The 26,677-nt window shown below is 36.8% G+C and overlaps 1 protein-coding gene across 14 annotated transcripts in view; it reads left to right on the top strand.

Annotated features, from left to right (window-relative positions):
- The window catches only part of PSD3 (pleckstrin and Sec7 domain containing 3), a 739,247-nt gene that overhangs the window by 460,156 nt on the left and 252,414 nt on the right, over window positions 1-26,677 (top strand). For all 14 annotated transcript variants that reach the window (XM_049866071.1, XM_049866067.1, XM_049866070.1 and 11 more), the window contains 4 exons: window positions 3,954-4,148; window positions 4,256-4,336; window positions 6,179-6,291; window positions 10,207-10,265. In XM_049866071.1, coding sequence (XP_049722028.1) covers window positions 3,954-4,148; window positions 4,256-4,336; window positions 6,179-6,291; window positions 10,207-10,265 — 448 coding nt within the window. The remainder of the gene's footprint in view (window positions 1-3,953; window positions 4,149-4,255; window positions 4,337-6,178; window positions 6,292-10,206; window positions 10,266-26,677) is intronic.

Raw genomic sequence — 26,677 nt, 5'->3', positions numbered from 1 at the left:
CCTCCTGTTTTTATTGGGGCTGTAAAAGCATTACAAAAACCCCAACAGTAAACACTCTGCAGAGAATGTGAGGTCATAATAATATGACCTCAGAGGGAGTCGGATCTTTGGAAGCCGGAGTAGATCAGCAGACCCTTCAGTTTGGCGGCGAAGAATGCTGTGAAGGGGAGGTTACAGGAGGCAGTATGGCCCAGGTGCACCCCAGACTCCATGATGGGTTCTTACTGCCGCCTGTGTCTGTGTTGGTGCTGGTGAGTTTATACTGCCTTTGTATTATTTTTTTTTTGTATTGCCAGGCTTTCCCACTTAAAGGGAGCAATCTGTGGACGTGTTCAGGTCATCTCTTAAGCCATGAAACTGGGCAGAATGAGCCATCTAGGAATGGAAGTGTTTCTCTTTTCTTACTTCTTTATTTTCTCCTGTTACTGGAGGTTTTCTTCCAAGAAGACCCACAAATGACTGATACATACAAATTTTAAAATTACCTCCTTCTAGTGAATGTGAGGGTATTAGGTGAAATAGGCAGGACTGGGTAAGACAGTAGAAAGAAGAGACAAAAAACATTTGAAACATGAGAGAGAGGAATGTGTCTAACCACTGAAAATTTTTAATATATGCTTAAGATAAACCTCTTGTATTTAAATAAAATCATTGCAGCACAATTTATGTGGTGTAATTGCATTGTTTGTGTGGAGTGATTAAATATATGCCGTGGATTTGCCCTGAGAATAGTAGCAGTTTAAATGAGAAGAAAATCTTTCTTTGACGTTTGTTTTTTCTACATGACAGCTGTTATATAGAGGAAGAGAATGCAAAGGAATACAATCTGAGGTATTTTTTTTGGTAATTATGATAATTACTTGATTGTAAATGACATAGTTCTTGGAGTGAAGATTTTACACTTTTACCTCTTATGTGGGAAAACACAAAGGAACTCTGAGTTACCCTTTAAATTTCTTCTGTGAGTTTATAGGTTTGCTTGGTGTAATAGTTACTCAGTTTTTTAATAGGATGTTTGTATTTCACAAAACTGGCTGATAATGTGAACTATATAAAGGAAAGCTTAGGGTGACAAAAAATCAAATGCATTAGCATGAATATTTCATCATAATGAAGCTATTTTAATGGGTAGATATTTCTGTTGGGAAATTGTTTAAGGTGGCTTATAATCAGGGTTACCTTACATCCTGATTTGCTTGGGTCAGTGTCAGTTTATGACTGTTGTCCTTTGGTTTAGCATTTGACTCAGACTTGTTTTCTTTTTTTATGAAGTACTACTAGTTGTTAAAATCCAAACCCAACCCACTGCTGTCGAGTTGATTCCGACTCATAGCGACCCTAGAGGACAGAGTAGAACAATCAGCTAGCATGAATTTGATAGGCTCTCACTTTGTGTTTCCAGCTTTTTCCATGGTTTAATCTGGGAATGTGGGAGTGGGTGAGTCCACAAGTACAGTGAGCAGAGTTCTCATGAAGGTGAATATAAAAGACAGTCTGGGATAACCAGCTTCTTTCTCCTACCCTTCTACCTCCCTGTTGTGCCATGTACTTGCTGAGAAATTATGCCTGGAGAGGAGCTGATAGTGCCAACTAACTCTTCCAAGTCTGTTGGTGGTTAGAGAAGTATTAGATCAGCAGCCTCTCTGGGCTCCTTGGTGTACTAGCTGCTTATGTGAGAATGCAAGCCATATTCTGGGTGATAATGAAGCTACTGCTTAGTTGATGTATCAGCAGGAAATGGGGAATTAAAGTTCAGTATATGTGATGGAAGTAGCTAAATCCAGGTCCAGCAGTTCCACTTAAAAATGTATTTGTTCTTGATACAGTGGTTTTTGTCATTTATTACATGTGTAAATCTACATTTTTTCTTCTTGCATTGGTAATGCTGTTTTGCTTTGTAACAATTACAATTATATATTTAATGATTTTATCATCTCTCTTTCCTCTTAAGAGTGTCTTGGTTTGGGTAATAAATGGTTACTGTCCTTAAAATTCAGGTCAAATTAAAGTATTAATAAGACAGAGCAAGGGCATGCAGCCTGTCATTCATGGGCCAAACTCTGCCTAGCCTAGAATGGTTTTTACATTTTTAAAGTGTTGTAACGAACAAAGAAACAAAGACTATGTGACAGACTTTATGTGACCTGCAAGGTTCAATTATTTACTATTTGGACATTTTCAGAAAAATGTTGACCACCTCTGGCGTGGAGTCTGTGGTATGTTAGCAGGCCATTTATGTACAGTGTTTTATCACGAACAGGTCTTTGTTTTGTGACCAAGTTCAAATGAAGATTTGGCAATTATTGTGCCTTAATTGGTTTCAGTGTTGCAAGCCAATGATCTAATACTGTAGAACATGCCACAGGCTGTAGTTTTTGACCCCTTAGAGGTTCTCAGCGTGTGGTCTTGTGAACCGCCAAATATTTCAGAGTACCCTTTAGGAGGTTTGTGAGGTCAAAATTATTTTATAATGATACTAAGACTTTTTTTTTCTTTTTTACTGTGTTGATATTTGTGCTGATGGTACAAAAGCAATCATGGCTAAAACTACTGGCACTTTAGCACAAATCAAGGCAGTGGCACCAGACTGCCCTAGGAATCATAGTATCCTCCACTGCCATGCACTCAAAGTAAAAACAAAGGCCAATTTTACCTAAAAATGTGTTTGATGGAGCCATAAAAATGATGAATTTTATTACACCTCACTCAGCCTTTGCGTACATGTTTCCTGTGTGATGAAATGGGAAGCGAGATACATAAAGCGCATCTGCTCCTTTTGAAGAACGATGACTGTCTCTAGGGGAAGCACAGTTTATTTGAGTTGTGAGCTAAACTAGCCACTTTTTTTCACGGAACACCATCTTTCCTTGAAGGCATGACTGACTGACAAACTGTGATTACTTAGACTTATTATTTTGGCAAATAAGGGTATCACTTTAAGGAAAACAAAGGACAGTATTTGTTGCTAATGATAAAATTTGAGCTTTTAATCAAAAATTCAAACTTTGGAAAACTTGTATATGCCATCCAAAGTTTGATAGGGATCCTGGAACCAAAACGTTTGAGAACTGCTTGTCTGATGTTTAGGTGAACATACAGGTCACTTCTTTTTAGCTCTAGTACTTTGAATTATAAACCAAAAAAAAAAAAACCAAACCCAGTGCCGTCGAGTCTATTCCGACTCATAGCAACCCTATAGGACAGAGCAGAACTGCCCCATAGAGTTTCCAAGGAGCGCCTGGCGGATTTGAACTGCCGACCCTTTGGTTAGCAGCCGTAGCATTTAACCACTACGCCACCAGAGTTTCCACTTTGAAATATAGTAACTGGAAATATTTTAATGAATAAATAGCATAAAATTATCTTATTTAAAATAGTTTTCAGAACCCCTGAGGGAGCAGGAAAGCAGTGGGATGCAGACCCCAAATTGTCATAAGAAGACCAGACTTAATGGTCTGACTGAGACTGGAAGTCCCCTGGTGGTCATGGCCCCCAGACTTTCTGTTAGCCCAGGACAGGAACCATTCCCAAAGGCAATTCTTCAGACAGGGATTGGACTGGACTGTGGGATAGAAAATGATACTGGTGAAGAATGAGCTTCTTGGATCAAGTAGACACATGAGACTATGTTGGCATCTCCTGTCTGGAGGGGAGATGAGAGGGCAGAGGGGGTCAGAAGCTGGCCGAATGGACATGAAAAGAGAGAGTGGAGGGAAGAAGTGTGCTGTCTCATTAGGGGGAGAGCAATTAGGAGTATATAGCAAGGTGTACATAAATTTTTGTGTGAGAGACTGACTTGATTTGTAGACTTTCACTTAAAGCACAAAAAAAATGAAAAAAAAAATAGTTTTCATTTAGCTGATTCTATAAATATCATGATTATTATGTAAGTGTCTGCCTTTTTGCCACACAAGAAAAACTTTTTTTTCTCTCTTATTTATCAATTTTAACAGCAATGCTGGGGTGAAAAAGACACTGCTAGATGCTCGTTCTGAAATGGGGAGCACTGAAATTCTGGAAAAGGAGACCCCAGAAAGTCTCAGTAATGGTACCAGCAGCAACGTGGAAGCAGCCAAAAGGTTGGCCAAACGCCTTTATCAACTAGACAGATTCAAACGGTCGGATGTTGCGAAGCACCTAGGCAAAAAGTACGTTCTGTCCCAAGGCTGGTGTCTGAGTTTATCCTTTTGTTGGCGTGTGTGTATGTTTTAGTCATTTTGATTTTAATAACCACATCTATTCTCTATTCTTACAGCAACGAATTTAGCAAACTAGTCGCAGAAGAATATCTGAAGTTTTTTGACTTTACAGGAATGACGCTGGATCAGTCTCTCAGGTCTGATTAAACACTACTTCTATTCTTTGGCTTCCAAATAATTAATTCTTGGAAGAGAAAATGACATGCTGAAGTTAGAATCAGATTTTATTAATTTTTAAAACTCACAGTTACTTTGTGTGAACTTTGCATTATAGATGTTCAACACAGCAGAAAATTAAAAAATGTATTGTTTTCATGAAATTACACATGAGCCCCTATTCTGCATCTACTGATAAGCCTAAATCTAAATGATGTAAAGAATGATGGCAAAGTAAGTCTTGAGGAAAAAGAGAACGTGGAAATTTGGTTTTTGAATGAACAGTTTGAAAAAAAAAAAAAAGGCATAGTTTACATACTGCAGAATTGTAAGTTTTTTTTTTTTTTCCTTTTTTCCCTAAGCATTTGCCTACAATTGCAAAATTGCCTTTTAAGATGACACTTTGGATTTAACTCTAAAATGGGGTGAAAGTGCGTATTGATACAGTAATCAGCAGAAAGGGTCTGTGAAACTGATTCAGGGCACATCCGCTTTTGGCCGATCTATTCAAATGAAGGTGTTGTAAACACACTGATGCTCAGTTTTTACCCCACGTTTTTTTTGTACTGCAGTTTTTGAGACTAGCCCAAGGTTAAGCACTGGATCTTATAAACTGTTCATAAAATGTCAGAGCCTGGAGGATTTCTGTATAACTTTCTTATTTTGCAAATCAGGAAACTGAGGCCTGAGGAGGTGAAATTGAGGATATTTGGATTGGAATGTACAAAAGTGACTTACTTTCCATGTGGCCCTTTCCATAAATAAAGGAAAACCCATATGTTATAGGTTTTCTAATGGGCAGAGAAAGCATCACATTTTTGCTTTGCTTTCTGAGATGGTTTATTTAAAAAAGACATGAAAAATAAAAGTTTGACAACTGTAATTTAAACTGACGAACTATAAAACTATAATAAGGAAGAAGAGTAGTTTTTCAGTGTAGAAATAAGATTTATTGGAGGTTTCTTTCAGTAGTAAGAATTCTTAAAACATCTTAAATTATTTTTCCCATCTCAACTGAATCTACTTTGTAAAGTGAAGGTTATCTGGATTTATTTATAGTAGAAGACCCTCTTGTTGTTGGGTGCCGATGTGTCGATTCCAACTCATAGCGACCCCCTGTGACAGAATAGAACTGCACCATAGGGCTTTCTAAGCTGTAATCTTTACGGAAGCTGATTGCTGGGGAAATTAAATTGATATGTGGTTCTGGGTATATTTTCTGTTCCAAGAAGTTTAATACATAAATTAATTTATTCCATGACATCAGGAATAAATTGGAGTTTTATCTCCCAATTTCCTGTCCATATAACAAATTAGTAACGTAGTGTGGTGATGATAGGCAAAATGAAGTTAAGAAAAATCTGTTGTTATAATACAAGTGTAACAGTGAGCCAGTGGAGATTACAATCAAGTAACCACGGCAAAAGAACCCTGATGCATGCAGAGCTTTAAAACATAGCCTGTGGGATTGTGGGCTCAATCTGAAGTATTCTTTGGTTTTCCTCCCTGGGTGTGACCTTTAAAATTGGCTACTTGACACTTAGTCATAATGGAGAAATCAGCTTACCTTCTCAAGGCTTTCGTGACATACTGGCCACAGCATTATTACCCTATCTTTTATATTTACATTTTTATTGAATTTAAATGTTAATATAAATTTTAATTGAATTTCTGAGTATCATGATTTAAAAAAAAAGTAATGGTAGAATATATTAATCAGTTTCTGGTGTTTAGATAAATGAACTTTAAGTGTCAAACATAAGGAGTTTGATAACCCTTTGAATAATTATTACTTTTTTCTCCATTTTTTTTTTTTTTTTTAGGTACTTCTTTAAAGCATTTTCTCTTGTGGGAGAAACTCAAGAACGAGAGAGAGTTTTAGTTCACTTCTCCAATAGATATTTTTATTGTAACCCAGATACCATTACTTCACAAGGTAATCTGATGGAAATACTTGGGTTCCTTCCTTATAATGTTATTTTCTCTTTTATAAATGTTACATGTTTATTGTGGAAAATGTAGAAAATTTTAAAGAAGGACATGAGAATCATCAGTGTAGTTCTAATTACATCAAGGTAGCTGTTAACAGTTTGATGTACTTCCTTCTAGTCTATTTATACAATATTTGATGTCAAACTGGAATCGTTACAGAGTTTTATTTCCTTCCTTCTTTCATGTGAGCGTTTTCTCATATCACTGTTCTTTGAAAACATACTCTATGACTGCATGATCTTTACTCTTCTTTTAATTGTCTTTATCTTTTAATTTCATAGTATGACAATATTTTCCTTAATTTGTCACTCTGAGATATTATGTGCAAGGTATATTATAATCAGCAAATTCCCAGTTTCTTATTTCTTCTTTGCTACACCTCTGATCTCTAAACTTCTTGATAAAAATATATGTATGCTTAAGCTTTGTGGTTAGTTTTAGAAAGATGTACAAATCTCACTGGAGGTTGTGGTGTGTCTCTCATGCTTCTGTTTGGTATTAATTACAGCACCTCTGACCACTGACTTTCATGTATGATTTTAATGAACTATGAGTAAAAAATAATAATAATAATAATAATAATAATTTTTTTTTAATTTATGAGTTTGTTAATGGTACTGTTTTAAAAAAGCAACTTTAAAAAAAAATCTTTTCAGCTTTTAATAAACCATGTGGGAAAATGTTTTATTTAATAAACATATAGGAAATTACAACTTGAAAATTGCAAATACAGTACGTATACTATCCTTTGATCTTAAATTACACGGACAAACCCCAGCTTCAAAATTTTTCTAAAGTCAATTATATACAAAATACCTGGTTTCTGAAGGGGCATATGGAAAACGATATACAATTTATTAACTAGTGATATAAAAATATAGCTTCTTTATTCAGAGAAGCATAAGGTTTCCAAATATACGTTTATTTCCCAGGTGCAAAGCTGACATACTAACACATTTCAATTTTTTTTTACACTTATTTCAGAATATATTTAATTGCATTGTTTAAATTGACGCTCTCATAGATTTAACTGGAAAGTCTCCATAAATGCCTTCAATCTTATAAAAAATCAGAAAATATTTGTTGGTCTTCCAATATGATGGGAAGAGCAGGTTAAAGACTTTGTAAGCAAGAATTCAGAGAGCGGCTGGCCTGAGGGCTCGCATATAATACTGAGGAAACCCCACACAATTTTTTCTTTCCGATTTTCATGCTCCTACCCTTACCAACATCATAGAAACCCTTACCGACATCATAGAAACCCTGGTGGTGTAGTAGTTAAGAGCTACAGCTGCTAACCAAAATGTCGGCAGTTCGAATTCACCAGCCGCTCCTTGGAAACCATATGGGGCAGTTCTAACGTGTCCCATAGGGTTGCTATGAGTTGGAATCAACTCCACGGCAATGGGTTTTTGGTTACCAGCATCATAAAAAAATTCCGATTTGTGATCTATAAAACCAACCTGAAGCCCTGGCCAACAAGGTTCAGATGGCAGATTTGGAGTCAGGGTTTACAAACGGTATTTTGGTTAGAGAAACATTAACCTTAATATGATTATCTAGAGATCAGACTTGCCTCCCCTTAGCACAGCATATAGCGAGGTGTCACCATTCATTTGTGACAAATACCAACTGGCTCTTGAGCTAAGCTTGGTTCAGAGACAAACAGTAACTAATGAACTAATCTTATCTCTAGGCACGTATTCTGTAAATTTAAATTTACTAAATACAAGGTAGAACCAATAGCAAAATTGCCTAAAGCCTTATTCCACATGGGCTCAAATGCTGTAAGAACACCTTATTCATTATCGTTGTTGTTAGCTGCTGTTGAATTGGCCCCTAACTCATGGTGACCCCGTCTGTTAGAGAGCACTGCTCCATAGGGTTTTCTTGGCTGTAATCTTTATGGAAGCAGATTGCTGGGCCTTTCTTCCATTACAAAACAAGCTTTTACCTACCCAGAGAAGTCTTTTCTCCGTTGATTTCATTTCCAACAATAAAGTTTTCACTCACTGTTTAAAGTTAAGCGCACTCTGTTACTATTAGAGAATCTTTCATGAACTTACAAATTTTGAAATAAATCACGGAGACTAGATATGTAAGAAATAGTAATTATCTCTTAGCGTAAGTATTGCTAATTAACTGGAACAATTGTATTGACGTTGACTAAAGTGATTGCTCCCCTGCGCCAAGGCTATGTTGTTGTCGTTAGGTGCTCTCAAGTCCATCTGGACTCACAGCAACCCTGTGTACCCTGCTACAGGTATAGTTAACTAACCTTCTGATTATTAAGGTCACATTCCTGTCTCTAAACTGGTAACTTGTCTTTCTTGGTTCCTTTTTTAAAAAAATAACTGCATATGCACCAGTTATTCACTATATCTTTTACCTTCAGCATTGACTAGATATAGAAAGGGTAGAAGAGGGTTGTTTTTATTAGAAGACTTCTTCATATCTAAGGAAGTCGTTGATGATCCTGAATACAATAAGGAAATGGACTTGTGCATATAATTGGCTGTTCATAAGGATATTTGAGAGTCCATGATGATTTTTCCAAATACTTTGAGGAATTCATTTTAAATTATTTGAGAATTTGTGATAATTAAGACGGGACTGGAATATGCTTTTAGGCATTTAGTAGCATCCATTTATAGACTTTGATAATGGAAATCACCTGTTATACTAAAACTGTAACATAGCCGTAGTTCCTTTACGTACTTGAGAAAGTTAGCTATCTTTATAAACTTAGTGATTTTGACAGGCCTTTCTATCCATTTAGCTTAAGTTAATAAGACTTTTACTGCATCTGTGGAGCTGATATTGTCAACTATACATGGATCGATGATTGGCAGAGAACGAGTAAGAAGAACCAATTCGTAGGTTTGGAAACAACAAACTTAACTCTTCTGCTTTTTCATATCTTTATGAAGTAAAAGTTGATGTTTCCGTTTAAGTGTGAGACAGTTCTTCTGGTTGGGGTAACCTTATTTTCCCCTGAATATTTAACTTTTAATCTTTATAGAATATTTCAGTGTTTTACCTTTGTCTGATTCATGGTATCCTAGAAAGAAGAGAACTATTTCCATGTGTATTATTTTTAGTCAGAGAAATAATACTAAAGTATTATTTAGTGGAAGACTCTAATTTTGGTTTTCTTTAACTTTCACTTCTTTCCCAAACCACTTTCCTCCCAGAAAATTAAAAAAAAAAAGTTACAGTATTAAATAATTCACATTCATTCCCACATCCTGTGTTATATATAAATACATAAAAATTATAGTATCACTACCCAAAGATCTCTTAATATTTTGGTGTATACTCTTTTAGTGCATATGTACATTTAAATAGAACTATACATAATGGTTTTCCATATAATAAGTTTTTTCGAAATGTCTTTTTCATGTCAACACAAATACTTGAACAAAGTTTCTAGTGACGTCACATAACAAAATTGTGTTTTGGAAAGGTCATTTACCTGTCCCCCATCGTAAGCAGTGCTTCTCTGGATATTCTTGTCCTTTGTGTAGATCCTTAATTATTTCCTTAGTGTAAAGCCCTAGAAGTGGGTTTGCTGTGTCCAAGGACACTGTCTCAGGGTGTTAGATATGTACTGTCCACTTGTCCTCCAGAGAGGTAGGAGCAACTTTATCACCGGTAGGGCCCAGTTTTGTGTAATGAAGTCCTTTTAATAATTTACCATTACCCATTTTCATTCCCTCCCGAATGAGCATGATTGTATCTAGCCCAGTATCTTGTTGTCATTGGTTCTTAATGTATAATTTTTAATGATCATAAAAATATCTGTTAGTCCAGTAGGAAATAGTGAATTAAAGCTCTCTGTCCCTTTCTCTTTTTTTAGATGGAGTCCATTGTCTCACCTGCGCAATGATGCTTCTTAACACCGATCTACATGGCCATGTAAGTGTAGGTTTTGTGAAGCTGTCTTACAGAAATCCAAACATGTCTTGAAATTATCTTTGCTTTTGTGCCCACACATGTTTATTCTCTGCCTTCCTCCCTCTCATTCTCTGCATGGTTCCCATGGGGGGCACATTGACCTAAGTCTTTTGGAAAAAGAAATAACATTTTATTTTAATGCTGTCATGTTGTGGTTGTTGTTAGGTGTCACTGAGTTGGTTCTGACTCATAATGACCCTAGGCACAGCAGAACAAAACACGTGCCCCATCCTCACCATCGTTTCTATGTTTGAGCCCATTGTTGCAGCCATTGTGTCAGTCCATGTAATTGAGGGTCTGCCTTTTTTCTCGCTGACCCTGTATTTTACCAAGCATGATATCTTTCTCCAGGGACTGGTCTCTCGTGATAGCGGAGCCAAAGTACATAAGAGGAAGTCTGGCCATCCTTGCTTCTAAGGAGCATTCTGGCTGTACTTCCTCAAGACATAGAGCATAATTATAATTGGATACCGTATAGATGCCTGATTTTGTGTTGTGTGTTTTATATCTTCTTTCTCCACTAGATGGCAGAGACAGCTTTTGCTTTTGTTTTGTTTGTTGGTTATGTATCACGACTGATACACAATGATGAAAGAAGATAGAAGTTAGACCTGAGAATGTCAACTGTACTTTGACTAAATACAGTAATAAGTCTAAGAACTCAGTCTTTTCTATACTGCTCAGCTCACCTGGCCTTTTATTAGTTGAAATATCAAACTAATCTAATTGCCTTCTCTTTTTCTATTTAAAATAGATGATGGAATTCTTAAATTTATAATTGTATATGAATTCTCACCTTTTACAAAAGTAGAACCTTAAGATTTATTTAAACTGTTCATAGCAGAGAAATTGAGAATGTTTTAGTTTACTATAGATACTTACTTAGAACAAAAATGGTTTCATAGTCCCAAGTCTATTTATTTTGAAGAGAAAAAAATCAAGTCGTCTGTATACATGAAAAGCTTAGATCATCCCTTGATTTGCTATGATACAATTTACCTTACGATTTAAAACATTCTGTTAAAAGAACTAATTAGATATTGATCCAAATTTGTTCTGAAAGTCCAAAGGCCATGTAATTTGCTTATTTGAAATTGTTCCCTTTTTAAGAAAGGCAAAATGGAGCTGTTTAAGACCATTAAGGTGGGCAGTGTCTGCTATAAGAGCACTGGAGGAGAAAAGGGCTGCACCATCAGAAACGTGAAGAGGAGATACAGTGATAGAGTCAATTTTAACTTTGTCTTCACATACTCTACTAGGAAGTTCCTTTGTGTAATCAGCAAGGATGAATTTAGAATAACTTTGTAGTTTGCAGACATATATGGCTTGTATCCAGAGTTCACACAGACTAAAAATCTAGATAATTTTCAGGGACCATTCTTGGATAATAGGGTTGTTGTATGGAAATGAGGGTGTTGGGATCCCCACAGCCCGACCCTTGTGTTAAGTATCAGAACCTTGTATTCGTCCAGCTTCTAAGGGGATGACCTAGCAGTGGATTGTCCTGACCTGCGCGTCTGTCACCATTTTCGTCTTTGCCATCTTGTGATAACAGTTGCAACTGTGCCCCCTCCTTTTCCTCACTCCTCTTCTCCCCAGTTTTTTAACTTTCAGGCTGAAAGAGAGAATTTTGAACATGTTTGTTTACGTATAACACCGACCCAAGCTAGAGATTTCTAGCACTTTTGGGTATGAAGAAGCCTTTTCACATCAGCTATTTTGAGGGTACCTCCATGTATAATAGTTGTGCATTTAGCGCCTGTTAATTGAGAAAATGCACAATGACAGAGTGGAGGATGGGGAGATCACATTGGCCTTCTGTAGAGGTTGTTAGATTTTTTGTTTCTATTAAACCGAGAAATACTTTTTATGAAGCTACCATTGCTTTAATAATGCTTTAGTAATCATGATAATTTTAAACCTCATAGTAGTAAATAAAAGTATGAGTTATCTTATTTGTTCAGATAACTTGGCATACTCGATGCCCAGTCTTTTGCCCACAGGTTTAGAGCCACAGATCTCAGCCGTTTGCCCTTGTCTCTTCTTCAGATGGCTTTTGAGGAATTGTAAGGAGATTAGAAGAAGTATCCCACTTCTTTTTGGTAACTAGGATGGAAGAGACTAAATGAACATTTTAATATTATCTTGAGTTATGCTAATTGTAGATAGTTAACAATTGGCTGTATTAGCAAAATTACTGATGTAAGAGGAAGAAAATGGTAAATAGTAGTAAAATCTGTGTGCCATCTTGAAGAGCATGCGTTTGGTGACTATTAGATCTTGGTTTTGTTTTTTAAAACCTGTACTAAAGACCTAGAAGTCTGTATGTTCAGGTTGACTGTGTTAGAGTTTTCTTTATCCTTATTTACAATGCGTGCTTTTAGAAGTATGTTGACTGTATAGTAAAAAAAAAAAAAAAAAAAAAGTAGCCACGATAAAAACTAACCATATGAAAATGTGCTTCTCTTATTTTCTTCCTCTGGATTCATTTTTACAATAAATTTTCCTCCTAGGTGGTAAGTTTTTATCCAGAATTCTGGATGCTTCTCTTGCATCATGATTGCCTGGTATATTGTTACAGTGTCTGCTTTGACTTATTAGCATGGCCCCTATGAAGTTGAATTGTTCGGAAAATAATTGTTTTTAATTGTTGGCTCCTTTTCACCTTCTCATAGTCCATCGCCTCCCATTACTTGGTGTATTGCCAGAAAAATCCTCTTGGGGAGTGAACTAATAAACCATTTTCCTTTCCTTCCTAACCATTGTGTCAATAGCGATACAACAGCATGACCTGTCTCAGAAGTGCTGATACCAGCTTTTCCTCATGCTTTTATGGGGGAGGGAGAACTTGGGAGAAATAACTTCTTTGTGAATCGTTCATGTGGGTTTTTTTTTTCTTTCTCTCTGGAATGATGTTTTGAAAGTGTCTTGGTATGGGCCTTTGGCCTGCTAACTTTTTTACTAATAAAATGATGGAATGTGTACTAATAAGCATTTCTAATACACAGCTCAGTGTCACCAGTTGGAGTACTTTTCCTGATTTATTCTCTCATTCAGTAAACACTCATGGTGTACCTACTCCATTCCAAGTTCAGTGCCACTTTGAAAGGATCAGAAATGAATGAGACATGTTCCTGGAAGTCAGATTTCATCTTTGGTAGTGTTGGCTGACCTTCATTAGTTAGGTTTAACTGAAGAAATGGTAGCAGGTAACTGAGGTGCTGATGTGGACTGGGGAGGTATTTTAGTTACGCACTGGAGTATAGTTAAACCTCACTAATGAGACTAGAAAAAAACAAATCTTGAATTACATACAGTATTTTTTGGAGAAATTAATTCAGACATTATATTTTGTGTTAAGAATGGTGATATCCTTTAGTACCTGCTTAAAAAATATATGAATGATTATTAATACTTATTAATAGTATCAGTTTTCTTTTACTTGTCTGCAAGTGGTCTATTCTCTTACATTAAATAAATATAATTGTGGCCGTATGACTATCTGCTACATAAACCCTTTCATTTATAAAGTGCCTGTTTATGTATGAAATACGTATGCAAATTAAACTTATACACATACAGATAAATTTCCATTAAAACAAACCCTAGAATTTATCTAAATCCCTTTGTTATGTTGAAACTAAGTTGTATGCTATCAATAAGGAAAGAGCTGAAAACCCTTTTTTTTAAACTTTGTGTTTTGTTGGAAATGGCATGAATTTGGCATGTTAAAATAAATTCAGGCACATTCCTATTCTGGACTAACGTTCAAACGTGCAGTTGACTACAACCCTCTCTCTTGTGCTTTGATCATTGTTAGGATTCTGGCATTCTAGCCTGAAGACAGTTGGCAGGGACAGGAGCACACAGGAGCTTCTCACCAGGACTGGCACCTGGAAGTAGTAGCCAGTTTTAGATATAAAATTGAGTTGCAGTGAAGAGTTAGGTAGATAGGAGCATGGTCAGTTGGCCAATTCACAACTGTAAAGTCATGAGAGATAGGCAAGACAGTGACAGGCCAGGTTCAGGCCATGGTCAGAGGTGGTAGCCAGAGCATTCGTTTTGATCAGTGTTGTACTAAAAGCCACGTTTTAATATCATGGTTTGGGGTTTTCACTTACCAGTTCTACCTGGGGTCTCTGTGCTGTCCAGTGTTGGTGGGATCGAGCCTACCACGTGCAGTGGGTCTAGGGAGCAGGGGTGTGCTTCTGCTGGAGCAGTGGCCATATCTACCCTAGACCGGCCCTTCTGCAGTTACCTTGTCCTCAGGATACATAGAATGAGTTCATCCTCTGGGATCAGAGGTCTCAGGCAGGACGTTATTTACTTACTTTTTTTATATTGGGTTATAAGTTTGATGAGGGTTAAAATCAAGGCCTGGTAGGCAGATGGAAGAGATTAAGGAATAAAGTATAGATTTTCTAATAGGATAATGTTAAAATGTATATGCAGTTTAGTTTGAGAATGGGACACAGTAATTCATTATTTCTTTTTTAATCCATAAACTATGTTGATAATTGTGGATTTCTCATTCTTGGATTGGCTGTCTAGGAATCTAGGATTTTAAATGGTGGGTAAAATATTTGGTTTATTTTCAGAAGTAGAAATAACTTACAGAATTTTTTAGTAAACAATTTGAATGCTTTTATTTCTTCATATTGTGTAATTTTATGTTTCTACTCCAAAAAACACCATAAACCTCTATGAAGTTGAGTACCCATAATGTAATAACCTCAGTAAAGCACTGTGAGTATCTGTGATTGCCATTATTCTACCTAGCAGCTGTCTTTAAATATATTTTGCCTGTTGTCCTCCCTTCTTCATATACTGTCTTCTCTGTGGATACCTTTCTCTCTGCCCCCACATCCTCAATGCCACCTCCCATGAAGGCTATTCCTGGCATTTATTTGTTTTTCTACCTAAGCTTTACCCTGCCGTAGAGCCTGGCCTTGGTCTTAAGTTCTATTAAGCCATCACTGCTTCTTCCTGTTGGAGTCCTCTTCTCTACCTCTTTGGTACCAAGTCTTTTTTTTTTTTTTTTTTCCTTCCTAATTGGGAGCTCCTCGGCCACAGTGACTTGCACTAACCTCTCCTCCCTTGATGCTACTCCCAACTTGCTTAGAGTTGAGGGACTCAGTGATACTGGAAGAGTTCAAAGAACATCAGATCTAGATTTCAGAGTTCTAAGCGTTTGTAGTAGGGCATGGGGTCCAGATTTACTGTTTATGTCCTTAGAACAAGCATTTATGGAATAGCCTGGGAACCTAACCATCAGCTGTGGAAATGTTTTTATAGAAAAATCTCACAATTTCAAATTTTTCCGTTTCAAAATGACCTTAAGATACAATTCATTATTGAATTGGCACCTGTCTAGATTTTAATAGACTCCTTATGTACAGTGGATGAATTCTATCTAAGTATCTCCAGAATTTCATCAGGCACTGGTAGATTTTGTTACCTAACAGAATTCCATGACCCTTGACAATGAAATCCTCCTTTCCACACTCTCTGTTTATCTCCTTCCTTTACTTCCATCCATTTACTTTTTGTAGTTCTGGTTTCCTTAGAATAGGGCTCATACATGAAAAACAGGTTATAGCTAGCTTTTATCAGTTGAGTCAATGGGGCTCATTTAGGTACCTCAGATCACCTAATTTATACATTAGTCATTCACTTACATTCTTTCTTCTACCACTATGAGCCTTTACATTTGCACAGCTTATTAGTAGAAGGTGATAAAGGAGAGCAGATGAAACTCTGTTAAATCCGTTTTGCTCTTAGTTCCTGCTAATGGTTTGGGGAGGAGGGAGGAGTTACAAAGAAGAGGGCTATTGAGACCTAGTACTTCTACCTCTAATCTCATTTCTTAATTTAGTGCCTCTCCTTCTCTAGTGATCATGTTCTCAGTAGATTATCATAAGTCTTTGTAATTTGATAATGAGGTCTGTGTCTTTTATCTTTTCTCAAATTTTAGAAGAAATGCATTCTATGAAGTACTAATGCAGTGTTGCTAATAATAGTTCTCAGACTTTTTGGTCTCAAGGTTCATTTGTAGTCGTAAAAAAATTTGAGGACCCTCAACAACTTTTGTTTATATGGATTATATCTATTTATAGTTATCATATTAGAACTTAAAACTTAGAAATTATAAGGTATTTGTTAAAACATTTCAAAATAGCATTCATAAACTCATTGTATACATAATATACTTTTTATAAATAATTACACTTTCTGACACTAATTTAGTGAAACGAATAGCATAATGTTCTGTAGATCTCTACTATCTGGCTTAACAGAAGGCAGCTAGATTCTCATATCTGCTTCTGCATTTAGTCTGTTGCCATATATCACAGGTTGTGTAGCTCTAGAAACTTCCACCGCATGCTTGTGAGAGATGAAAGTTTGTAGAACTACTGTAAAGTAGGTTTGACTCATGGAAACCCTTAATGGAATCCCTGGACTGACTTTGAGAACAGTTGTGTTGCCCTATTATTTTCAACTTCCATTTATGATCTTGTTTTTTATGTCCCTCCCTGTTCCTTTTTCAATGGCAATGTATTACACTGGAGGTAGGAAAAAGTTTCAGCAATATTTCAGATATTCTCAAAGGCTTCACTTTTCACGCTTAAATTAGCTCTGTCATTGGTGTTTATGAAAGAGCACTCTCATTAGAGTTGTATCTTTGTAATTTGGTCTTAATCCTGATCAGTTTGGGAATTTACAGAGGGTCCTGCTTTGCCCACTAATATGTGCATCTAAAAAAATGGGCACCTGAGGGCAGCATAACACAATCAAACTTATTTGATAGAAAAGCATACAAAACGAAATCAAAACAGGATCTTTCAGCAGAGCTACAGAACTGAAGTAATTATCAAATCAGTAGTATGCTTTTTCATCATTTATTGTAACATGTTGGGGGAGGTCGAATTGTCATGTGGGAGGGTACGTCTGCTGTGTTTTTAATATCCCATGACTTATGAAGCCAGATTTTACCAATGGCTGATGAGAGCTTTTGTTTCTCCGAAAGCATGTTTTCCACAAAGCTTACAGACCTTACACAATTAAAAATGAAAAATTTTAGGATTGTTTTGCCAAAATTAGCCTCTAGATCAGGATATATGCTTTGGTCTGCTTTCCCTAGTGAATAATTAAGACAGCTGGCCCTTAGGGCCGAGTTGAGATTAAGGCTTGTCTGGAAGCTTGTAGAAAGTTCTGTTCCTCCTGATTGTCAGGGTAGACATGCTCAGAGCAAAGAGTTGGTTACACTTACGCTAGCTGAGTCTTAGACTGGAGTTTGCATGGTTTTAGGTGCCTCTACTGGGAATGTTATGAGTCAGAATTGACTCAGTGGCAACGGGTTTGGTTTGGCTTTACTAGGAATGTAGACTTTCAATTTAATTTCCCCCTTTGCTGTCATTGTTACCAATGAAATTGAAAACTAGTTCCCTCCTAGAATGTGAAAAATGCATTAACTTTAACAAAGAGAAAGCCTGAAGTTAAAGGACAGAATACATCAGAATGTCTAATTTTGTTTGCATGCCTGCTTATTGAAGAAGTTGTCCTCCATACCAGTGCCACTTCCTTCCAGTTTTCTTTTACACCAGGGATTGACAAAGTATGATGCATTGGCAAAATCCAGTTCGCTGTTTGTTTTTGTAAATAAAGTTTTATTGGGCCGTAGCCCTACCCATTTGTTTACATTGTCATGCCACAGTGGTAGTGTTGAGTAGTTGCCACAGAGTCCATATAGCCTGCAAAGCCTAAAATATTTACTATCTGGTAATTTACTGAAATTTACAGAATTTGCCTGTTTTATACTGTTGCCCTTAGTCCACGACACCTTCTGTGCACTTTTGACTTCACTTCTCCCAAACATAGTAGGGTAAGATTGAGGTTGATCCCTTTACTTATGGGATCGTGGAAGTGTGTTACAAACATGTCCAGATTATTTCACAAATGATCCATCGAAGACTTTTTCTCTAAGAGGCACTAATGTATCTTTAAAAGAAAACAGCTCTTTTTTTCCCGTAACAGAGTATATTGGAAAAAGGCAATATAATCATTTTAGGGAATGACCTTAAATTTGACTAGGCATATGAATCCCTTGTATAGGGTTTAAAATTGTATAATTAATATTTTATCTCATTAAGAATGGTATGTTAATTGGCTAAATATTGATGATTTTGGCCTGCTCGGTATTTTGAATTTGACATAGATTACTTACTTAGTACAGATTTTCCACTTTCTGTATTGGCTATGGAATCCCTGGTAGTTAAGTGCTATAGCTGCTAACCAAAAGGATGGCAGTTCGAATCTACCAGGCACTCCTTGGAAACTCTATGGGACAGCTCTGCCCTGTCCTACAGGGTTGCTATGAGCCGGAATTGACTTGATGGCAATGCATTTTTGGTTTTTTTTATATTGGCTTTATATATATATATGTATATACATATATACACACACACACACACATATTTTTTTGGAGCCCTGGTGGTGCAGTTGTTAAGAGCTCAGTTGCTAACCTAAAGGTCAGCAGTTCAAATCTACCAGCTGCTTTTTGGAAACCCTATGGGGCAGTTCTCTCTGTCCTGTAGGGTTGCTATGAATCAGAATCAACTTGGTGGCAACAGGGTTTTTTTTTTTTTTTTTTTAGGTTTGATTAAAAACTCCTCCTGACTTCAAAGGTGATGACCTAGAATATGCTGGTAGCCCTCAGCGTCTCAGATTTGAATGCTGCATTGATTTTAAGGGACCGTTGCTGTGTCTCTTGATGCATTAGGGGACCTTTTCAAATCTTCATGCCTTATTGATTTAATTGGAAGGAATTCAGAATAAGGGAAAGTACTATGAAAGTACTTCCTTGCTTGGCATGAAACTGGCTAACATTTGTTTCAGAGTGGGCCTACTTTTTTTCTAAAGTTATGAGTCAATTTGAGAAGAAATGAGTATAGAACCATGACAGCTTGTGCGTTTCGCTGTAATAGCTATGAATCTTTGAGATACAGAGTTAATGATTAGAGTTAGATTTCTTCAATGTACAGTGTTTGAATACCAGCATTTTAAGGTAACTGATACAACTTGGTATAACAAGGGCAAAAAATTCAGACATAGTGTTGTTTTCTGGATGACAAAGATTTCACTTCATTTTATCTTTTGCCTTGCTTTTCCCATTGCCATCAAGTTGATACTGATTCATAGCTACCCTATAAGACAGAGTACAACTGCCCACCTTTTGATTTGCAGCCAAAGCTCTTAACCACTGCGCTATAGGGGCTCCATTTTATCCCTACTCCATGATAAAATGCTTTAATAGTCTGGGTTTGTTTAAACATGTCTGCTCGCTCTCTTTTAATTGAGGTAAAATGTATGTAATAAAACATTTGCCATTTCAACATTCTGCCCGTGTACATTTCAGTGGCATTAATTATACTTATCATGTTCTTCAACCGTCATCATTATCTGTTTCCTAATTTTCCCATCACCCTTAACAGAAGCTCAGTGTCCCCTAACCACTGAGTCCTCCTTCACGCTGCCTTCCCCCTCTCCCTCCCCGTCCCGTGTCCCTGGTAACCACTAACAAACTTTGGTCTCTATACACTTGACTATTCTAGATATTTCATATAAGTGGGATTATATAATTGTCTTTTTGCAACTGACTTATTTTACTCAGCATAATGTTTTTAAGGTTTATCCATGTTGTAGCATGTATCAGAGCTTTGTTTCTCTTTATGGCTGAATAATATTCCATTGTATGCATATACCACATATATATATTTTTCATCCATTCATATGTTGATGGACATTTTGGCTGTTTCTACCTTTTGACTATTGTGAATATTGTTGCAGTGGATGTTGGTGTTCAGGTATCTGTGTTGTTTCAATTACCTAGGAGTGGAATTGCTGGATTGTATGGTAATTTTGTGTTTAACTTTTTGAGGAACTGTCAAACTTTTCCACAGGGGCTGTACTATTTTACAGTCCCATCTCAGCAATGGGTGAGGGTTCCAATTTCTCTACATCCTTGCTAACACTTACATTTTTCCCTTTTTTGTAATCATAGCCATTTTAATGGGTATGAAGTGATATTTCATTATGGTTTGATTTGCATTTCCCTAATGACTGTCAGTTTGTTGTACTTTGGGGGCTTGTATGTTGCCGTGATGCTGGAAGCTATGCCCCCGGTTTTCAAATACCAGCAGGGTCACCCTTGGTGGACAGATTTCAGCTGAGCTTCCAGACTATGGCAGACTAGGAAGAAGGGCCCAGTGGTCTACTTCTGAAAAGAATTAGCTAGTGAAAACCTTAAATGAATAACAGCAGAACACTGTCTGATATAGTATTGGAAGATGAGCCCCTCACCCTGGAAGGCACTCAAAATACAACTGGGGAAGAGCTGCCTCCTCAAGGTAGAGATGACCTAAATTATGTGGATGGAGTCAAGCTTTTGGAACCTTTATTTGCTGATGTGGCACGACTCAAAATCAAAATCAACTTTTTAAAGAGCTCTGGAAATGAACCAAAGGCTTGCAGCTATCTGAAGAGTGTTTATTCAAGAAAAATGATTGCATCTCAGTAAGAACAAGCTTTATGGCATTCTAACTTGATCTGTTACCTTTCCTTTCTCTCCGGCTCTGCAATGACCTAGAAAACTAGCAGCCTCACAACCCCATACGTATGAAAACCAGCAGCCTTTTTCATAACAATCACTGGAAGAAGCAGTTTGGAGTTCCTGGAAAGCCCCATTTTCAGAGAATTATCATTATTTGCCTTCCTGGCAGCTCCCTTAAGTCTCTCAATCTCAAGTCTTATCTTTATTTTACTTGATTCAGATTCAGTGCAAATGAACTTTTGCTTAGGATGTTTGTCTAAAACAACCAGGAGTAATGTCACAGCTTTCTGAGGCAGTGATAAAAGGAAAAGTTGGGAAATGAGACATTCATAGGGGGCTTTGGGTAAAATTTGGCCTATTTCTGGGACTCTAGAAGGTATATACATGTCCAGGGCTATGCACATGCCCAGGAAAGACCTAAGAAGTCTCATAGTTCTTCCCTTTGGCTGAAATTGAGGCTCTGCGCAAACAGGAAGACTTCGTAGTAAAGGCTAAGACATAGTTGTCAAATGTCTGCTGGATCCTTGAAGGTATGCCCCAAGATGCACATGGAGCCTCTTGGCGAAGGCTGGGAGGCTTAGTCGGTCAAGGCATGTGAGGAAATCTTTGTCCAGTCATTAGCTAACTGAGCAAAACCAAACCAACTTGGGGGTCGGGGTATGAGGAATCTGATTCCCAAAGTTGCCACATTGTATTATTTAAAATATTCAGTATTCAACAGCAACAAAAATTGAGAGATGCAAAGAAACAAAAAAGTACAGCCCATGCACAGGGAAGGAAAGCAGCCAATAGAAACTGTCCCGGAAACCCCAGACTTTGAACTTCGTAAGTTATCGTAAGTATGTTCAAAGAATGAAAAGAAGTTATTTCTAAAGAAACTAAAGGAAATATGAGAATAGTGTCTCACCAAATAGCAAATACCAATAAAGAGATAGAAATTAGTAAAAATCAAATAGAAATTCTGGAGTGGAAAAGTATAATTAACTGAAATGAAAACTTCACCAGAGGAGCTCAACAACAGAGAAAAGGAAAATTGGTGAACTTGAAGATAGGTCAGTTGAGATTAGTCAGAAACACAAAAAGAAAACTGAAGAAAATTAGTAGATTCTAAGAAACCCATGGAAAACCATGAAGCATACCTACTTATATGTAATAGACTCTCAGAGGAGAGAGAATGGGGCAGAAATAACATTTGAAGAATTGGCCAGTATCTTCTCAAATTTGATATAAAACATTAATATACTTCAAGTAAGATAAACTTGAAGAGAACCACACATAGGCGCATCATAGTCAAACTGTCAGAAGACACAGACAATCTTGCAAGCAGTAAGAGAGAAGTGATTCATCACGTACAAGGGAATCCTCAATAAGATTAATAGCTGATTGTCATCAGAAACCATGGAGGCCAGAAGGCAGTGGGATGGCATATTGAAGGTGCTGAAGTAAAAGCCTGTAAACCAAGAATTCTATAACCAGCATAATTTCCCTTCAAAAATGAGGGAGAAATTAAGACATTCCCAGGTAAACAAAAACAGTTTTAGAAGATCTGCTGTACAGGCAATACTAAAGGGAGTCCTTAAGACTGACATAAAGAGACAGTAGACAGTAATTTGAATCTACACAAAGAAATGAAGAGTACTGGTTAAGGTAAGTATATCAGTAAATAAAGAATTACGAAAAAACAAACAAACAAACAAAAAAACTCTGATTTAAAAGACAGCTGTATAAAGCAATATATAAAATTATTAATGGGCTTATAATACTGTTTATATAACAATAATAGAACAAGGGAGAGGGAAGGGAATAAAACTATATAGGTGCATAGATGTTGTATGCTATTAACATTAAGTTGGTATTAATCTGAACTGGAATGTTTTTTTAATTGTAATCCAAGAGCAACAAGTAAGAAAACTAAAAAATATATGTTAAAGAAACAAAAGAACTAACATGCAACGTTAGAAAATACACAAAAGTAGGCCATAATGGAGGAATAGAGGAGCTAAAAAGGCATAAGAAATATAGAAAACAAATAGCAAAATGGCAGATGGAAGTCCTACCTTATCAGTAATTACATTAAATGTTATTTAACAGTGATTGAACACTCAAAGGCAGAGATTGACAGAATGGATAAATAAAAACATCCAACTTTGTGTTGTCCACAACAGACACATCTTAGATTCAAAGATACAAATAGATTGAAAGTAATAGGATGGAAAAAGTTGTACCATGCAAACAGTAATGAAAAGAGAGCTGGGGTGGCTGTGTTAATATCAACAAAGTGGACTTAAAGACAAAAATTGTTGCTAGAGAAAAAGACATTTTATAATAATAAAAGTGTCAGTTCATCAAGAATATGTACTAGTTATAAAAATATAGGCACCTAACAAGAGCTGCTAAATAAAGGAAAAATTGACAAGTCCAGATAGAAATAGACAGTCTAACAAGAAAAGCTGAAAAATTTAACACCCCACTTTCAATAATGGTTAGAACAAGCAGACAGAATATCAACAAGGATATAGAAGACTTAAAAGCTCTGTAAACTAAATCTTAAATCTTTTCAACACTCCACCCAACAACAGCAAAATATTTATTTTTGCAAGTGTACTAAGAGCATTCTTTAGAATAAACCGAATATTAGATCAACAAGTGTCAAGAAATTTAAAAGAATTGAAAACATACAAAATATGTTCTCCATCCATAATGGAATGAAATTAGAAGTCAGTAACAATCTATATAAAGAAAACTACAAAACACTACTGCAAAAAACCAAAAGAGACCTACATAAATGGAAAAACATGCCCTGCTCATGGGTAAGTAGATTTAGTGTTGTGAAAATGTCAGTTCTACCCAAAGTAACCTACAAATACGATACAATCCCTATCCAAATACCGATACCATTCTTTAACGAGATGGAAAAACTAATCATTAACTTTATATGGAAAAGGAAGAGGCCCCAGATAAATAAAGCACGATTGAAGAAAAAGAATGAAGTAGGAGGACTCCCACTTTCTGACCTCAGAACCTACTATACAGGTACGGCAGTAAAAACAGCCAGGTACTGGTACAGTGACAGACATGTTGACCCCTGGAACAAAATTGAGAAGCCATATGTAAATCCATCCACCTACAGTAACCTGATCTTCGACAAGGGCCCAAAGTCCATCAGTTGGGGAAGAGGCAGTTTTTTTAACAAATGGTGCTGGCAAAGCTGGATGTCCATCTGCAAAAAAACAGGGCCAATGGCTCACACCACACACAAAAACTAATTCAAAATGCATCAAAGACCTAAATATAAAGCAAAACTATAAGTGTCATAGAAGAAAAAATAGGGTCAGTGCTAGAGGCTCTAATACAGAGCATTAATGGAATATAAACCGTAACTAATGATACACAAACATCAGAAAATACGCTAGGTAACTGGAATCTTCTAAAAATGAAGCACTTATGCTCCTTAAAAGACTTTGCCAAAAGAGTAAAAAAAAGAAACTACATATTGGGGAAAAAAAAATTTTGGCTATGACAAATCTGACAAAGGTCTAATCTCTAAAATCTACAAGAAAATCCAACACCTCTACAACAAAAAGACAAATAATGCAATTAAAAAATGGGCAAAGCATATGAGCAGACACTTCACCAAAGAAGACATTCAGACAGCTAACAGATGAAGAAATGCTCAAGATTACTAGCCATTAAAAAAAAAAAAAAATGCAAATCAAAACCACAATGAAATACCATCTCACCCCTGCATTACAGGCATGAATTAAAAAACCAGAAAATAACAAATGTTGGGGAGGCTGCAGGGAGATTGGAGCTCTTATGGACTGCTGATAGGGACGCAAAACGGTACAACCGTTTCAGAAAACGATACGGCGCTTTCTTAGAAGGCTAGACATAGAAATACCATATGATCCATCAATTCTAGGAATATATCCTAGAAAAATAAGAGCCGCCACAGGAATAGATACATGCACACCCATGTTCATTGCAGCGTTGTTCACCATAGCAAAAAGATGGAAACAACCCAGATGCCCATCAACAGATGAATAGATAAACAAACTATGGTACATATACACAGTAGAATACTAAGCAGTGATAAAGAATGATGAATTTGTGAAGCATCTTACAACATAGATGAACGTGGAGGGCGTATTGCTGAGTGAAATAAGTCAGTCAAAAAGGACAAATATTGTGTGAGACCACTACTGTAAAAACTCATGAAAAGGTTTACATACAAAAAGAAACAATCTTTGATGGTTAGGAGGGAAAAACACTAAATAGATGATAGATAAGTGATAACTTTGGTGAAGGGTAAGACAGCATACAGTACTGGGGAAGCCAGCGCAGCTTGTCCAAGGCAAAGTCATGCACGCTCCATAGATACATCCAAACTCCCTGAGGGACCAAATGATTTGACTGAGGGCTGTGGGGACCATGGCCTTAGGGAACGTCTAGCTCAATTGGCATAACATAATTTATAGAGAAAATGTTCTACATTCTACTTTGGTGAGTAGCATCTGGGGTCATAAAAGCTTGTGAGCGGCCGTCTAAGATACTCTACTGGTCTCACCCCATCTGGAGCAAGCAAGAAAGAGGAAAACCAAAGACACAAGGGAAAGATTAGCTCAAAGGCCTAATGGACCACAAGCACTATAGCCTCCATCAGACTGAGTCCAGCACAACTAGATGGTGCCTAGCTACGGCCACCAACTGCTCTGACAAGGATCACAATAGAGGGTCCTGGACAGAGCTAGAGAAAAATGTAGAATAAAATTCTAACTCACAAATAAATAAAAGACCAGACTTACCGGTCTGACAAAGACTGGAGAAACCTTGAGATTATGGCCCCTGGACATCCTTTTAGCTCAGTAATGTAGTCATTCCTGAGTTTCACCCTTCAGGCAAAGATTAGACAGGCCCATAAAACAAAATGAGACTAAATGGGCACACCAGCCCAGGGCAAGGATGAGAAGGCAGGATGAGACAGGAAAGCTGATAATACGGAACCCAGGGTCAAGAAGGGAGGAGTGTTGACATGCTGTGGGGTTGGTAACCAATGTCAGTGTATTAATTGTTTAATGAGAGAATTGTTTGCTCTGTAAACCTTCATCTAAAGTACAATAAAAAAGCAGAAGTAAATCTATAAATAACATCATACCCCTAAATAACCAATGAGTTGCAAAAAAAAAAAAAAAAGCCCTATCTCAGATAACTTTAGTCGAGAATACTACCGAACATTCAGAGAAGGTTGTTACCAATTGTACTCAAAATATTCCAGTACGTAGAAAAAGGAGAAATGCTTCCCTAATTCATTCTATGAAGCCAGCATAACCCTGATATCAAAGCCAGGCAAAGATACCACAAAAAAAAAAATTACAGACCAGTATCCCTCATGAATATAGATACAGAAATTCTCAACAAAATTCTAGCCAACAGAATTCAACATATCAAAAAATATGGGATTCATACCAGGGATGCAACGGTGGTTCAACATTAGAAAATCAATGTAATTCACTCTGTAAATTAAAAAAAGGACAAAAAGTATGTGATCATTTCAATTGATGCTGAAAAGGCATTTGATAAAGCCCAACAACCTTTCCTGATAAAAACTCTCAGAAAAATATGAATAGAAGGGAAGTTCCTCAACAGAATTAAGGGCATATATGCAAAACCAGAGGTCACCATTATCCTCAACGAAGAGAGGTTGAAAGCATTCCCATTGAGAAGGGGAGTGAGACAAGGATGCCCTAATGGCATCCAACTGTAC

This window comes from Elephas maximus, chromosome 22 (assembly GCF_024166365.1).
Source record: "Elephas maximus indicus isolate mEleMax1 chromosome 22, mEleMax1 primary haplotype, whole genome shotgun sequence".
NCBI lineage: Eukaryota > Metazoa > Chordata > Mammalia > Proboscidea > Elephantidae > Elephas > Elephas maximus.
The sequence above is the reverse complement of the archived record's forward strand: the minus strand, read 5'-3'. Positions and strand labels throughout refer to the sequence as shown.